Source organism: Neopsephotus bourkii, unplaced genomic scaffold (genome assembly GCF_033783945.1).
Source record: "Neopsephotus bourkii isolate Nb327-2 ecotype Australia unplaced genomic scaffold, CSIRO-AGI_Nbou_v1 NB_1358, whole genome shotgun sequence".
In the NCBI taxonomy this organism is placed as follows: Eukaryota; Metazoa; Chordata; class Aves; order Psittaciformes; family Psittacidae; genus Neopsephotus; species Neopsephotus bourkii.
Window position 1 is genome coordinate 4,339,709 of NW_026901837.1, and position 15,224 is coordinate 4,354,932.

At 43.6% G+C, this 15,224-nt stretch overlaps 1 protein-coding gene and 1 long non-coding RNA gene across 5 annotated transcripts in view; one reads left to right on the forward strand and one right to left on the reverse strand.

Annotated features, from left to right (window-relative positions):
- Window positions 1–15,224, reverse strand: part of TRAF3IP2 (TRAF3 interacting protein 2) — a 27,036-nt gene continuing 11,812 nt past the window's right edge. For 3 of the 4 annotated variants that reach the window (XM_061366823.1, XM_061366824.1, XM_061366825.1), the window contains 7 exons: window positions 14,680–14,869; window positions 12,271–12,446; window positions 10,803–10,891; window positions 8,987–9,055; window positions 6,568–6,684; window positions 5,314–5,388; window positions 1–602 (listed from right to left, as the gene is read on the reverse strand). In XM_061366823.1, coding sequence (XP_061222807.1) covers window positions 456–602; window positions 5,314–5,388; window positions 6,568–6,684; window positions 8,987–9,055; window positions 10,803–10,891; window positions 12,271–12,446; window positions 14,680–14,869 — 863 coding nt within the window. In that variant the 3' untranslated portion in view covers window positions 1–455. Of the gene's footprint in view, window positions 603–5,313; window positions 5,389–5,483; window positions 5,571–6,567; window positions 6,685–8,986; window positions 9,056–10,802; window positions 10,892–12,270; window positions 12,447–14,679; window positions 14,870–15,224 lie in introns of all 4 variants that reach the window. The other variant, XR_009727452.1, reaches the window with a different exon arrangement.
- LOC133219488 (uncharacterized) overlaps window positions 14,713–15,224 on the forward strand; it is a 20,534-nt gene continuing 20,022 nt past the window's right edge. Inside the window, exons 1-2 of the long non-coding RNA XR_009727453.1 lie at window positions 14,713–14,852; window positions 14,951–15,002. This is a non-coding gene — a long non-coding RNA (uncharacterized LOC133219488). The remainder of the gene's footprint in view (window positions 14,853–14,950; window positions 15,003–15,224) is intronic.

Genomic DNA, 15,224 nt, shown 5'->3' on the forward strand with positions numbered 1-15,224 from the left:
TAAGGTTGCCTTGCAAAAGGCAAATATATTTAATAGTGTATGTACAAATTAACTGTTCAATAATGCTATACAAGACAGGAATATCTTTAAAGAAACCCTGAGCAAAGAGAAGGATGTAATTTTTATTTTACACTTATTGCAACATTATTTCTGGTATTTGTTTGCTATATCGACTAATAAAGGAAAATGTTAAAAACAGATGTTAAAATAAAACTGGGCATTCTTTCCATGTTCAGCTCTTAAAACTCTAGAGAAGAGAGTTCTGCCCCATCAGCTTCAGAAATAGATGTTGATCATGGTAGAGAACAAGCCGAGCCTGAGTTACCCAAAACAACCAATCCCTTTAGCAGAAAGAGTGTCTTCTGTCATCAGAAAGAGCCATCTGGAAGAGCACTGGCTCCCTGCCAAGAACAACCCTTTAACAACTGCTTGTCGTGCACTTTAAGCAATAGTGTTCATAACGGTACAACCTGGAGTGTTGGTAAAGGTCCTATCGGAGGAGCAATGTATTCCTCCTCCCTCAGTAACCGCAAAAGGATGTTCTTCTTATTCTTCGGCCAGTTATAAATGTGAGTGTTCTGCAGCCAGGTAGGCACGTGTTCCTGAAAAACAAGTGAAAAAAAAAAAGGCATGAAATCCCATAAATCCTCCTGAATCTGTACCAGAACCTTGCAGATTCCATCAGACCCTGCCAAGCAAGATTTCATTTTGTCTGTTCCAGGCACTTCCCGTAACAACAAGAAATTCTAATTTGGCTTCAGAGTTGTATTTAGGTTCCTAGATGAATGAACCTTGTGTGATCTCACAGCTTGCTTGTCTCTCTTTCTTTTCTGCCATCACATTGGCTAATTTCACTACATTTCAAAGGGAGTCTGATCTCAATGACAAGCATCTAAAGGCTTGTGAAAATAAACATTGAGAAAAGAAGGCAGACATCTCAGTGCCCCTACCAAGGAAAGGCTGCCACCTTAGTAGCTGCTGAAAGATCCACACAACATGTTCAACCTTGAGCAGGACCCCAGGAGCATTTGCCATCCTGGCAGTCTTCACCCCCTCTCCTTGCACTTTGCTTCACCAAGTGTGGTGTCCTCTGGCCATCTCCTGAGCAGGAGGTTGAGGCCGATGCTGAGCTTGAGGAGAGTCTAATGCATCTCCAGCTGAGCAGAATCAAACCCTCCCCACTCTGCATCCTGGGGAAGATGCCCCCTTTCAGGGGCTGGCTAATGCTCATTAACGTAATGAAGCTGGGACCACCATGGCCCTGGACAGTGATAGTGGGCTGGTGGATAGGACCCTGCTCTGACCTCATGTTCTCATGTCTCCTCCACAGCCTTGGGTGATTTGCATACAGACAGTGTGAATGTGTGGGGTGAAAAGGCCATTATCATACCACTAATTAAAATAGGGTCAAAGACTGATCCTTGACCAAAACCAGCTCATGACCACTATGGAGATTTCTTTTTGGAGAGCTGTGTTGGAGACACCAGAACAGAAGCCAAAGGGAGACAGGATATAAGCAACATGAGCAGCCAAGACATCCAGCACTTGCTCCCTGGTCCTCTTTACTCAGCAGGACAGTATTTTCCCAAGGTAGCCCCTGTTAGGAGCAGCACAGTCCCTGTCAAGCCAGTAGAGCTAGCTTCAAGAGGACCAAGCAAAAAGCTGCTGGCATGCACTGTGTCTGTGGCACCTTGCCAGGCGATGCCCTGGCATGGGCAGCACACGTCCAGCCTGCCAGCAAACAACCTAACTGCAGACCAAATACTTCATTACCAAGCTTCATGCTTCTCAAATTGGCTGTCTCTTCCTTGGCCTGTATAGCTGTAGGAACGAGACTGCGTCGTTTCCACTGCCCAGGGAGTGGTTACTGTTCATTGATGCAACTACTTTGTTAGATCGATAGGATTTATATAAAGAAGAAGGAGGTAGGACACCCAGGCACCTACACAGCCATTACTCTGACCCCACCTAGGCCTCTGAACCAGCAGCTTGGTGAGAGGCAGAAGTATCTATCAAGCCTGGCCCTCCTCTCTTTCTCCAGTGGCTGAGAAAGTATAAGCTTTGGTCAAGGGTCTCCCCAAAGTGGAGGTTTTAAAATGTCGCTCCTTCAGGTGGACACCTCACTGCCCAACAAGGGTAAGATCCTGCGGCGCTCCCTTTGGTAGCAGCACAAGTAAGGTCTCTTGCCTCCACCTGCAAGTCTGGTTTTGCATAGGAATGGATTTTAATCTTTGCGATCTTTACTCCTTTCACAAAACTGTTTGAAGTTGGCCAAGAGATTCAAATGTTTCTGTGAGAAAGAAAGATAACCGCATTTGCATGCATGTGCACACTCTTACTATGTAAAATTTGTTTCTTTACTAAATCTTGTTAAAAGCTACATAAGGAAATGCAATTAAATACAGCAAATGAGCCTTCTCTCTGTCTTTGATAAGAAACTACATTTTTTGTGAGGAAGGAAATGCAGTAGACATAGTCGGTCTGGACTTCAGTAAAGCATTTGATACAGATCCACATGGGAAATCATTAGTTCAGCTTGAAAAAATGGAAATTAGTGTGAGAAATGTGTAGCAGGTAAGAAACCAGCAAGTGAGGATATAATGAGAGAGGCACTATACATCCAGAGAAGGCTCTATGTCTTTCTTCCAGAACACCTCCTGCGGCCAATTGCATTTAATATCTTCCATAATGAACTCAGTGCAAAAAGCACCTGCACGTTAATCATCTCTGGCAATAATTTTAACTTGAGGGAGGTGTGTAGGGGTAAAGGGGTAACTATAGCTGCTATTTTGATCCACAAGGAGAGCAAAGTGTCCTTGCCAAGTGACACTGGCTGTCATTGCAGGTGGGAGCAAGGGGAAAATGCTTACCACCCTAATATTACTTCTATTTGGCTGTGTATCTGTAAGCCATAAGGAAATTCCCTCTATGCCACAGAGAGAGTATTTGATGACTCTGAGGATCAAACTGGTAGGAAGAAGGCAGAGCGTTTTAGTGCAGAGGGCAGGGCTGTGCATGCAGGGACATGTTGGCGCAGCATGTTTTGAGCTCCCCTGGCTTCCCTGGGACTAACCCTGCTCACCTCATCTGTCCAGCTGCCTCACTTCTGACAAAGGGAGCCTCCATGTTAAGGAAGTCACAACTTAATGCTTTGGTCACTGGGTGACCAGATCAGGAGGACACATTTCTGAGGACTGGTTCGATGCAAGCCTTGAACCAGCAAGACCCACGTTTCCTTTAGTAGTGTATGATGGGAAGCTGGAAATGCCAATTCCACCTTAACTGTGTGTTGTGCTTTTCCCCCTCATTATTCAGTTTCCTAATGAACACTCTTTGGATCACACAGTTCCCTTCTTGTTGAAGGCTGACTAATTTTCACATACCAGCAGTGCTTTATGATGTGCTTCATATGAGATTGTCATCTAATAGCCATATCCCAAGATGTAACCTTCCCGACCTTGCTTTCCTGCTCTTTTCCACTACTAGCTACAGCAGTACTTGAATATGTAACGAACAATGTAAAAAAAGACAAAATGAAAGTAGTTTGTCTGCCAACATCATCTAATTGTATCTATATGTGGCATTTTTCAGGTGCCTCACTTTCCTCTGACTGCCTACAGGCTTCACTACTGCAACTTGCTCATAGTCTGGTGCTCTCCTTCTACCCACCATGTCCTCAGTTATATTCATCATTACCTAGTTAGATGAAGTTAGATGATGTACCAAAGAAATGTGTGAGGAAAGAGAGCAAAGCTCAACGGCAATAGAAAATGACAACCTGCATAATTTAGATAAGAAAGTCACGTCCTGAAAAACTGAAGGGTGATGTGGACTTACAAAGGATGGGCAAGAAGGCTGCGTGGAGACTGATGTTTTGATAGGAGCAACTGAATAAACCAACCCTGGAAATCCCTTATAGCTCATTGTCTGAGAGAACCGCCCCTATATGCTAAATAGTCTTGTGATATATGAAGTTCAGCCAAAATTAATGCAGGTTTGTTGTTCAAACCCCAGGGGCAGCTACAGACCCTCCTGGGCCACCTCTCTCTGCAACCCTATGGTGCCAAATGGCTACAAGTTACATGGGCTGATTGTGTGGCAGGTGCTTGGGGGGCCCCAAGGTTAGCAGCAGTCCTGTCTTTCTCCCCCTGGATCAAGCTGCAAAGCATAACTGAAAATGCTGCCTGATTCCCTGCCTTTGGTCTGCCCAGCTCCCACCAGGGCAGCCTCTCAGCTTTTCACACTTAAGGCAAGTATCGGATTGAGATCATTCAGGCAGGGAGCTGAATGACATGAAATAGCAGAGGTACCATTCATTCCAAGGGACCTCACTTTTTTTACAGACGCAGGGACATGTTTTGAAATTTCTGAGCATGTATCAAGTTGTGCCTAAATAAAGAACTTTGTTCCACTAAAATCCACAAGTGCAGTGGGATGGCACAGCTCTACAATCACTAATAACAGTTTCTAAATTTTGGCTCACATTCCAAAGTTTGGGCACCCAAAGAAATGTAAGGAACTTTCCATACTTTTTCAAAATGCACCTGTACCTGGGGGTAACATGACAGCTACCAACAGTGCACACAGCATTTAGCAGTGAAAAGTGAACATGAGTACAATATAGCCATTCTGTGTCTGGGGAAGAATGCAATCTCTCAACTATAACTGAAGCTGTTTAACTTGAAAACAATCCAAGAGATTCTCTCAGAGTGAGGCAGAAGAGACAGGAATCTGTTGCATTACTTATTCTCAAATGAATCTTCAAAACCAGTAAGGAGGGCAGATGAAATTGCAAGTCCTAAAAAACCTTACAGTTTGCCTTCGAAGGGCCCATCAAAGTTCAAGCAACAGACTAGTACTTTAGTATTTATTATCCTCTTTATTTTTATATTCTCAACCCAGCCTCTCCCAGATCCTCACTTCACATCAGTCATAAATCTCTCCCACCTCACTCATCGGCATTACATCTGGACAGAATTATAAAAGGGTTAATATAAAAAGCATGTTTGCTGGGTAGACTGTCTCCCTGCATGTACATTCTTTCAATGCTAAAGACAATTTCAGTTTTAGTTGTACACTTATCATCAGAAATACATTTATGCACTGATTTATATTGCGGATGAAATGTTTTTTATTTGTATGTGCATAAAACTTTAAACTTTTAATGTAAAGTGTAGCTTTGGAATATTACTAGTGGGATATTAAGAACCAAGAAATTGAGGGTTTGGGTTTTAAGATTTCATCTGGTGCACTGTGATCAAAATAATATGTGCTTAATTATGTGACAAGTATATATGCACGTATAAGTGTTACCTTTCTGGCATGTGGAAAAAGCACAGGGATGAATCTGAAGTTCATGCTTCCTTGTTGTATAAACTCGATCTGCATCTAGAATAGAACAAATTGCCAGATTTATTGTAATGACACATTAATTTTTCTTTGCATGCATCTGAATCCTATGCATAAAAACATTTGTTGCTTACTTAAACTGCTCTTCTGTTAAGTGATTTGATCTATTGCTGGTGGATTCGGTATCGTTTTGTTTGGCCACTTAATCTGATTCTTCATTACTACAGAAAAGATACAGGAAAGATCTGTCAACATTACTTGAGCATTTAGTTCTGCAGTGTGAAATAATTGTGGATATAGCTGCAGTTGCAATCCCATGAAATCCATCCAGAACCAGTGACGCCTGACTTGACTAAGGCCCTTGTTCAGTCTCCAGCAAGGTGGAAGATTTCCGCTGAACACTGGCTGTGTCCAAACTGGGACCTAGTCTGTCCCCCATGTCCTAGCTCCATGTCTGAGCTGGGATAGCCTGTTCCCCATGTTCCCATACACAGGCATCCCAGTTGTAAGGACAGCAAAAGTACTGCTGCAGGCTCATCTGCTGGTGACAGCTTCTGAGAAATTTGACTGCAGAATCAAACTGGGGAATCTGAGTAACATATAAACTGGGTAACAGGGTAAGAAGGACAGGAAACTGCAAACTGAGGGAGGAAACGTGAGTTTCATGGCTCTGTGGGCACTTCTGGGCTAAGTGTCCATCCTGTGACAGACTGCAGAGATGAGCCTCTTTGACCCCCTGTCAATCTGCACCACCCAGGAGCTTTCCTTTGCAGCTCTGGCCTTTGCTTTTCAATTCCACCTTTCAGTCAGCTTTACTGCTGCCAGAAAACAGACCTCAGTTACAGGATGACCAAAGCAACAGGGCCTGGTTTATAGGAGGGGAGGTCAGGTACTGTTAGATAAGATTGTGTTCAGAGCTATATAGGACAGGGCAACAAGGGTTCAAGAAGGTAAAGGAGGGAAAAAAATCATTGAACAATAAAGAATATTGAGAAATAAGATGAGCATGTTTAATAGGATTTTTCTTCCTTGAACCTCTTAGCAGATGTTAATGAGCATACGGAGCTGATGAGAGGGAGGATTAATGAATTCCAAAGGGGGCGTTTAACTATGGGGATTAGGGAAAACAAAGCAAAGAACCTGCCATTTGGAGACAGATTTGTCTTTTGAGAAGAAGAGACAGTCTTTGTAAAACAGCAAATGCATGTCCTCGCTTACCATCCTGTGGATGTACTTAGTATGTAAGCCGTGTTCATCCTTGTCCAGCTGGGATTCAGCCCCTTCCACATCCTGTTTGTATTTTGGACTGATTGCTATGATTATCATCACCGTCTTCTGTTAGGGAAAAAAGCACTTTTATGAAATTGGGAAATGCAGTGTGTTTGGTAGAGGCAGATCGGAAATCTGCCAGTTTGTGTTTTAAGTGATCTTTATGTTCTTGGCAAACATAAGAGGATCTCATTCATTCTGGCAGGAAATAGAGGAGAACTTGTGCACTCATTCTCCTCATTATTTCTCAAGATCTCATAATATAGAAAATCTAAATGTCAAGAGATATATTAGCAGCTACCAGTTTACAGTTGGAATCCCTGTCATAAAAAGCTACTTTTTATCAGTGTAGAGCGTCTATGTGCATACACAGAAAAGTTTTATCTTCATATTCAGCCCTAAATGTTTTCCAACAGCTTATGTTGTAAAAGTGCATCTTTTCAGCTATGTAAAAGTGCATCTATTTAACCATCTACAGCTTTTTATGTATAAAGACACTAAAGGCAGTTGCTTATGGAAGATACCTCTAGGGCTCTCAGCAACAGAAATGGCAACTGTTCTTGCTGATATTCGTGGTGGACACTGCAGTGGCAGATGTGGGCACGTTTAGGGGTACCTAGCAGCTTTGTCCCACCTTGCTGCAGTGGGCTGAAGGCAATGCTCCTTGCCGTGCTGGGACAGCCCAGATCCTGTTTCATCCCAGGCCCCCACTGAGCTCAGGTTTCCTCAGAGGATTCATCCTTCATCTCTGGGAAATGCCTCTCCTCCTTAATGGTGAGCCAGTGAAGAGGCTCAGCAGATGAAAGCCTCCTGCTTGTGTTTACCTAGGGCCTGTCTTTCATCCCTGCCACATCAGGCTGTGTAAGGCTTCCAAGTCTGTGGCTCATAGTCAGCTCGGCACCTAATTAACTCTTTCCTTCTGTGCAGTATCAAGGGAATTTGCCTCACCACAGGGTCAAATACACTAAGGAGCCATTATCCCTTACACCAACTTAACATACTCCAGAATTACTTTTGCTTGCGCCTGACATGCATGTAAGCGCTTACAGATGTTGAGGGTTTGCAGAGACATGCCCAGCTGCACACATCCCCCCGCTTGTGTCCAAGCAGTCCCTCCTTCCTCACGCATTTAAGGGTTTTAAAGTTAGAAACTGCCTCCACAGTCAACGGAGCAAAACAAACATTTCTGGGGTGGGCAGCCAGAGAAGTATTCTCATGTGGAGGAAGGGAATCACTCTCTGCACACACTGGGCCCTCCTACTGACTGTGGAGGAGTCCCAAAGGAGATCTGCCAGTTTGTATTTTAAATGGTAATGATCTTGGCAAAAGCAAATTCACCCTGGCTTCTAGTTTCAGTGCCTCCATTACACATGGTAAACCCAAGCCTAATTTGTCCTGATGAAAGCCTCAAAAGGCCTGACTGCATTGCCACAGCAGAGGCCCCAAGCTGGTTCTGCACGGTAGAGCACCTGAGCTGAAGTGTCTTGCTGGACACCTTTTGGAAACCTGTGTAGTGCTGTCTCAGGTGGTGAGGCTTCCTTGCTCAGGTTGGGGAGAGCCCACCACTTTGTCATCCTGCTCCCAAACCATGGAAATAAGCCCAGAGTGAGTCAGAGTCCCAGTGGGTACCCAGCAAAGCACAAATGAACTGAAACCACTCCATGATGGCATGTGTCGAGGGACATAATTGACAGTTTGTGTCTAACTGTGCTGGAATAATGGGACCACTTGGCTTGCTCCTAAAGGAGATGTGCGCTCACTGCTTAGTTGAACTTCAAAGAAAGATGCGGCTGCAGGGGACTCCATTGGCAGCAACATAAATCTCTATTTTACTGCTTGGATAGATACAAAGTGATGAGAGGAAATTTATCATTTGACTAACAGAATACCAATTTCAGTTTGCATACAGCATGGCTTATCCAGAAGAACCCTTCAGTATTTTAGACAGCAACGTAAAAGCTACAGGTGAGAAGCAGGATGAACACTAGCCACTACTATGCAGCCCGGGATGAAATACAGATAATCATTTTAACCAAGCATAGATAAACCCCACTACTTAAAAATGAGATGGAGAAACAACTTTTCCACTGGCAACTTCAGGCTGAATGTAACAGCCAGCACTGGAATTTGGCAGGAATGCCAGAACTAGCACTTCATTTCTTAAAGAGCGAGTTTTGGGACCATAAGATACATAAGTGAAGGAGATTTGTCTGCGCTCTCTCTGCAAGGCCTCTGCCATTTCTATAGGGGCAGGGAAGATGATAGTAGGGTCTTGCATTTTGATTCTGCTCCTAGTGCTATTAGAATAATTCGACCATTTTCCTCAGGTCACCTCTGCCATGAACAAGGTTAAATTGCCTTTACATACATCACCTAGGTACCGCTCCATCCACTTAATGATGTCAATACCTCGTACTGTGTCCTCAAATATATCAATCTGCAAGAGAATGAAAGTCTGTGATGAGCATCCTTTCACCTTTCCTCCTCATTTGGTGGCACTGAAAAGGCACCTACTCTTTTCCCTAGCTTCTAACTGCATGCCCAATTCCCTAAGCAAAGAAACACGTACAAACATAACTACTCCCCTTTCCCAGAAGCCCAGAGTCGAACTGGATGGGCACTGTAGGCAGGTGGAGGGGAGATGCTGCAGGCACACCACTGGGCTCCTAGTGAGCCAGACATTTAACCAGGCACCTTGCCTTGCCGACTCCCAACTCCCAGGCATTTTTTGCTCAACAGAACAAGAAACAATCACTGCTGGTGAATGTCAGATATGTGATGCTTGCAAAATGGCTTTTTTACCTCTCTAAACACCTCACAAAGGTGGATAGTTGTCCACATTCTCTATCTGTACAGCTGCAAATGTCCACTGTTTTCTGGCTGCTATGGTATATATTGGGTGTCACGTCTTAGATTCATACTGAACTAAACTTTCAGGGTGTGTAGTGGGAACTCAGGCAGGTCACTGATACGGATAACCCAGATTTCATCAACAGCAGAGGCAGAGGACTTCATAGGATTGAATGCAACCAATGCCACTCACTTCCCAGGAACTGGGAATCAATGACTGTGACCAATGCAGTAAGTATTAACTTCTCCAACCTTTTGATAAAAAGTCATGTTATGCTCGCAAGTCTTTTCCCCCTTTTGTTTCCCTGCTTTGGGGCCATTTTGCTGTATTTATTACTCTGCAGCAGGCTCCAAGAATTGCCTGTCCAGCAAAGGTGCTATTAATGAGCCTTCTATTCCATACCTCTGTGGTGTCCAGAGCTTTCTTATGAATTGGTCATAGTACAGAACTGCCGGAGAGAAGTACAATTACAGTCTCTGGAAAAAAATCTTTGATTTATGAAAATAAATAAGCTTGTGTAAAGCCTCCCACCAAGTCTCATTCAGTTTAATGATAGACACTTGCTTAAATGCTTTCCTGAATTGAAGCCAGAGTGAAGGTTGAGAGGTCAGATAGCATATGCACTTGAAATAAGAAAATATGAATCAAGATTTTGATGAACGTCAAATCCTAGAGCCTCTGTGGATGGTTCCCTTAGAGAGGGCCATTATGATGAAGCAAGCTCATGAGAAATTAAATGAAAATCTGGATGGCTTATGGAATTAGAGTTGGACACAGACCTTTTCAGGCCAGTGAATTTAGAATCCCTTTTAAAAGTATAACAAAGCAAATGAAACCATGAGACAGGCTGTTTCATTAAGCTCTGTGAAATACATTGATTTTAGATCATTTTTAGCAGAAAGGTATTCACATCTGAAGAACCAGCGATGTAACAGCACCACAGAAAAAAAGCTGGGATTGGACGAACGTGAAAACTGACCTTTTTAATATTGATATTACAGATCAAATATGAGACAGTGTTAATGGAATAGCTCACAAAACTTCATACTATTGCCCATCTGGTATCTGGTGTCACTAAATAAAATTTTCTAGGGTCATTATTAAAGCACATTTAAAGGCATGAAAATTCAGTTAAAACATGAGAAAATGAAAAGGCAAATCATTTAAGTTTAAACGTTTAAAGTCTGGGCTAATTCATCTATTTGTACCTTGTTTAACCTACCAAATGATAAACAGAAACACGTTTAAGTGGACAGTGTATCACCTCTGCTTTTTACAAAATGTCCCTTTCCTCTCCTGGCTGAAAGTCATTTTCTCCAGAACGAATACTTACAGCAGTTTGAAATCCATTTACAAGCAGGAAGTTCACGAATTTCATAACCTCCACTGCTGCGTCCACTGAATAGGTTATAAAGACCTTGCCTAGGAGAAAGGATCCACAGGAATATGCAAGGCATTAAAATACAACATTTGAATGGTGACTTTCAGAGCCCTCCCCTTCCACTGCACTGCACGTTCTGCCCACCTATGTCTCTTCAGATTTACAAAATGGATGGGAACAGCGCAGTGGCTTGGTGTTGAACTCAACCCACTGTACAGAAACCTTGCTCTAGATTTAAGCTCCTACTGCCTTACTGCTGGCAAGCACCCTTGTGGAAGCTGCAGAGGGTACCATCACTCTGTTGCTCACCCTGCTCTCTACCAGAGCTGCTTCTTCCCCAGCCTGTTGGCATATGTGAGGTTGAGTCCTCATCTACAGCTCATGTCACCCACACCGTCTGCAACCAGCACAGCTTTCCCCCAGACCTCACAGATCTGACTGACAGCCGGAGAAGCCCTTATGCATGCTGTACCCCCTGTGCAGGCAGGATGGATGGCTGAAGATAGCAACGTCTTCAGCTGGCCTTACCATTGTGGAGGTTTTCTTACTAACTAAGGAATCATAGACCTGCAGTCAGGGTAAACCAGCTGGCTAATCTAATGCAGCTGTGTCTGTATCACAAATGACACAATTTTATCCAGTAATTCCTGCATCTAGGACACACTGATAAAGTAGGGTCTATCCAAGAGTGTTGTCTGGTGTCATAACTCACTCCTACAGGCCAGAGAGATGCAACTCTCTGGATTGGAGAGATGATGCAAAAAATGAAGGATAAAAAAAATCAAAACCTCAGGAGAGATGTAGAGGGCTCTTAGCAATGGCATCTGCTGGACAGCAGGGCATTAAGAACAACGGCAGTTTTCTGAAACCTGACTTTCCCATAGGAGTTGAAGGGTGAAAGCTCTTCAGGGGCTGATGCCAGGGGAAGAAAGCCAGTGCCTGTGCTGTCCTCAGCCCTCAGTGTTGGGCTCCTTGCCCAAAGCTCTCTCTAGTCACCAGGTCAGGGAGGAAATGAGGTCGAGACTCAACAACTTTGTCTGGTTTGGGACAGGCTGAAACACTTTATCCCTAAGGCTTTGTTTGTTATTAGTCCTTTACTGTAAACTTCAGTGCCTCCTGCCTCAAAGGGACATCCTGTTTAGCAAGAAGTCATGAAAGCAATCTAAATGGTATTTATTTTTTGTAAACAAAATAACAAGCAATTAATGAGAATTATGTTTTCAGGACTGAAGAAGATAATTCCATCCCTCCAAACCCAAACACTCACACCCTACAGATGCGATGACACTCAGTGTTTTCTTTTCTGTTGTCTTTGTGTCTTAATGTCATTCCCCCTCTCTTCCCCCCCGGAGCTTTCCCACCTAAAGCTTGCAGAGTGTGCTGTAAAATCTTGCACAGAACAAATTTGCTAACCACTTACGCAACTCCTCCGGCAAATTGCTGGTTCTCAGGGTTCCCTTGGCTGCAGGGTTACTGAGAGGTCTTGGGACGGCAGCTGGAGATGGCAAATTGTCACAAGGACAACAACATGCTTCATCTGAGCCACATGCCTTGGGGGGCAGCTGGCCATTAGGTAGCTGGTTGTATAGCTGGTTTCTAGAAAGAAAAGCAAGTGAGGACTTAAGAGTATTCCTTTTCAGGCAAAATGTTTTTTTTGTCTTTTAATAACACACTAAAAACTTTATATCTGCACATCAGCTAGGAAAAGTTCTTGCAGAAATGCTTTGCTTGGCATTTCTACTTAGTTATTACAGCATCTTCTGAACGGATACCTTGGTGACAGTCTACCACAAGAAGCAGTTTACTGCAGAAGCAACATTTGCCACAGGAAGTAAGTGCACCTCACAGCTGAAAGCTGTTCAGTTTGCAATTAGCAAAAGCAAAGGCTGTTTCTGAGTGAAAAATATATGCTGTATCATGGATATGGTTATGCATGCATGGGAGCAGAGAGGCACTTGTGTAACCTCTTCCCATATCTAAAGGGTTCTTCATGGCACCTCTGAGGCTCTCAGGATGCCCTGTGCAGCACAAGGAGGCACAGTGCAAGGTGGGAACTGGGAAAAAGAAGGTCCAAGGGCACTCCACCTTGAACACTGGCATAGGTTGGAGGGTCTCCAGTTTTAGACAAAATTCCAAGTTTACTAGAGGGAACAAAGTTAATTTCCTGAGCAGCAACAGCAGACACAAGGGTTTCTCATGGCAGGGATCTGCGCTCCAGACTTGCAATTATGTTGCCTAACATCTTCCCCATTGTAGCAAGAAGAGAAAAAGGGGACTTTAGGAACATTATCAGTTCTTGTTCTACTGCACTTTGGCTTCACAGTTTAAGTCAGGAAGGGGAATCTATTGAGATTTTTATGCGAGGTGTGCTTTGATTCTGCTGGGTTGAATCTGTTGGACAAGTGCTAGGTTTCTCTGACAGCTTTTCCCCACAGAGCAGTGATGTTTAGTCAATCAAGCCCACTCTCTTTTTTCTCTTTGCCTTCCTTAAATGAATGATGACAAGCTGGTCACAGCATGTTTTCTGTTGTCACATTAAGATTTGGTTTATTCATTTTGGTACAGATGTTTTCTGTTACAAAATACTCTATAGGCAAATACTATGAACATATAACTGCCATTCCTGGAATCAGAATGCAAACACCACGCAGGCAGCCGCAGGACAGACCCCGCACGTTCTGGATTTTTTTTAGCAGAAGAAAGTACCAAGAAAAGCAACACATACCCCATCGATGGCCACAAAAAACTATCATGTGCCTGATTTACAGATCTTCCCAAAAGTTCACCTTATCCAACAAATGTGCCAAAAATTAGGAGCCTGTTTTTAAGTTTTACTACTGCAAAGGGTACCCACTATTCCTTAATATTTTTACATTTCATACAAGCTCGATTGCCTGCAGGTACTGCACTATCTTGCTGTCACTATTCTGTCACAGCCGCTAACTTTTCACAGGCAGAACAGTGTGATATTTCAGTCACCAACCGTCCCACCAATTCTCCCAGTTTTCTGCCCGTGTTATGTTAAGTGCACATTTTCAAACACAGATGCCTGTAAGTTTAGCACCTGTAAAGGTAATGTGGCACTTAAATAAAACCAGTCTGATTCCAGATGTCCTCAATACCTGACGCTTCAATTTGTCTTTAGATAGCTGAGTCTGGAGTAAACTCTGCTTGGATAGTATGTTCCATTTGTTAATGACATACTTACAAGGAGGGAGATATAAGGCCTGGTAAATTAATATTTGAGAAGCAGTAAAAAGCCCTGGATACAAAGTGCTAGCCTTGTGATGGTTTACTACTACATGAAAAATCATGGAAAAAGCTGCAAACAGCAATGTAGAGATATATCAGCAACAGATGGGATTTTCTCCCTTTTTTCTCTGCACTGCAGAGGAGATAAGAACAAAATCACTGGATGCCAATAACTGAGGCGTCCCAGGCTGGTACAGCGTAAAGCTCGAGACTGCAGTGAGCCACTGAGTTGACCTTTGCTCTCAGGCAGGATAGCTCTAAGGTTTCAACTGAGATATTTTTCAACCCCTCATCCCTTTAACCTTTCAGCATTTATCTTCCTTAACGCATGCATTTCAGGGTGCGCTGTAATAACATATCAGGTATCTGGCTTTGAAGTTCTCTAGGGTAAGGTCAGGACCCTGTTGGGTGTAAAACAGCAAATAAAGAAAACTACCCAGCGTCTTGCATGTGCCCCTGCACACTAACATTACAAGGCTTCAGAATTATTGGTTGAAAACACACAGTCAGGTCAGAGGAGCTTCCACTGTGCACAACCCTCTCTCCCCAGCTCCCCCCCTACTGAGGGCATACTTACAGGAATCGAGGTGGACCAGGGGAGGAGCATGTCCTCTGGGGTGGTCGGCCTCTGGTGCCTTGGGCAGCATGAAGGTCTGAGTAATTTGGGATGACTTGCTGGGCTGGGCGGATAATTCTCACGCAAGGTCCAGGAACAGGAGGAAGGGGCTGCGGTGCATGTTCAAAATGTTGGTAAGGCGTTCTGCCATCTGGGAGAGTGAGAAAATAAAGGCAGCAAATATCATTTCAGCCAATGCAGTTTCCCTCAGTTTGTGTTTATTCCTCTCCAGGCACGTCCTCCTCCATGTCTTGGGAAACCAAGCAGTTTGGAGGCATTTGCAGGTATCTTGGCCTGAAAGAAGCCAGATTAAGGAACATTTTGCAGTCTGAAGTTTCCATTTCCCATTTGGCAAGGTTCAGATCCCCACCCTTAGCTGGGATAACTGACAGTTAAACACTCAGGGCTGCTTTGTTCCTGCATTTACCATGCCTCAGTGTTCTTTGGTTATTTTTATTTTTTTTTAATTTCTTTTTGGCAATAACTTGTGGAAATGAATCATCCCA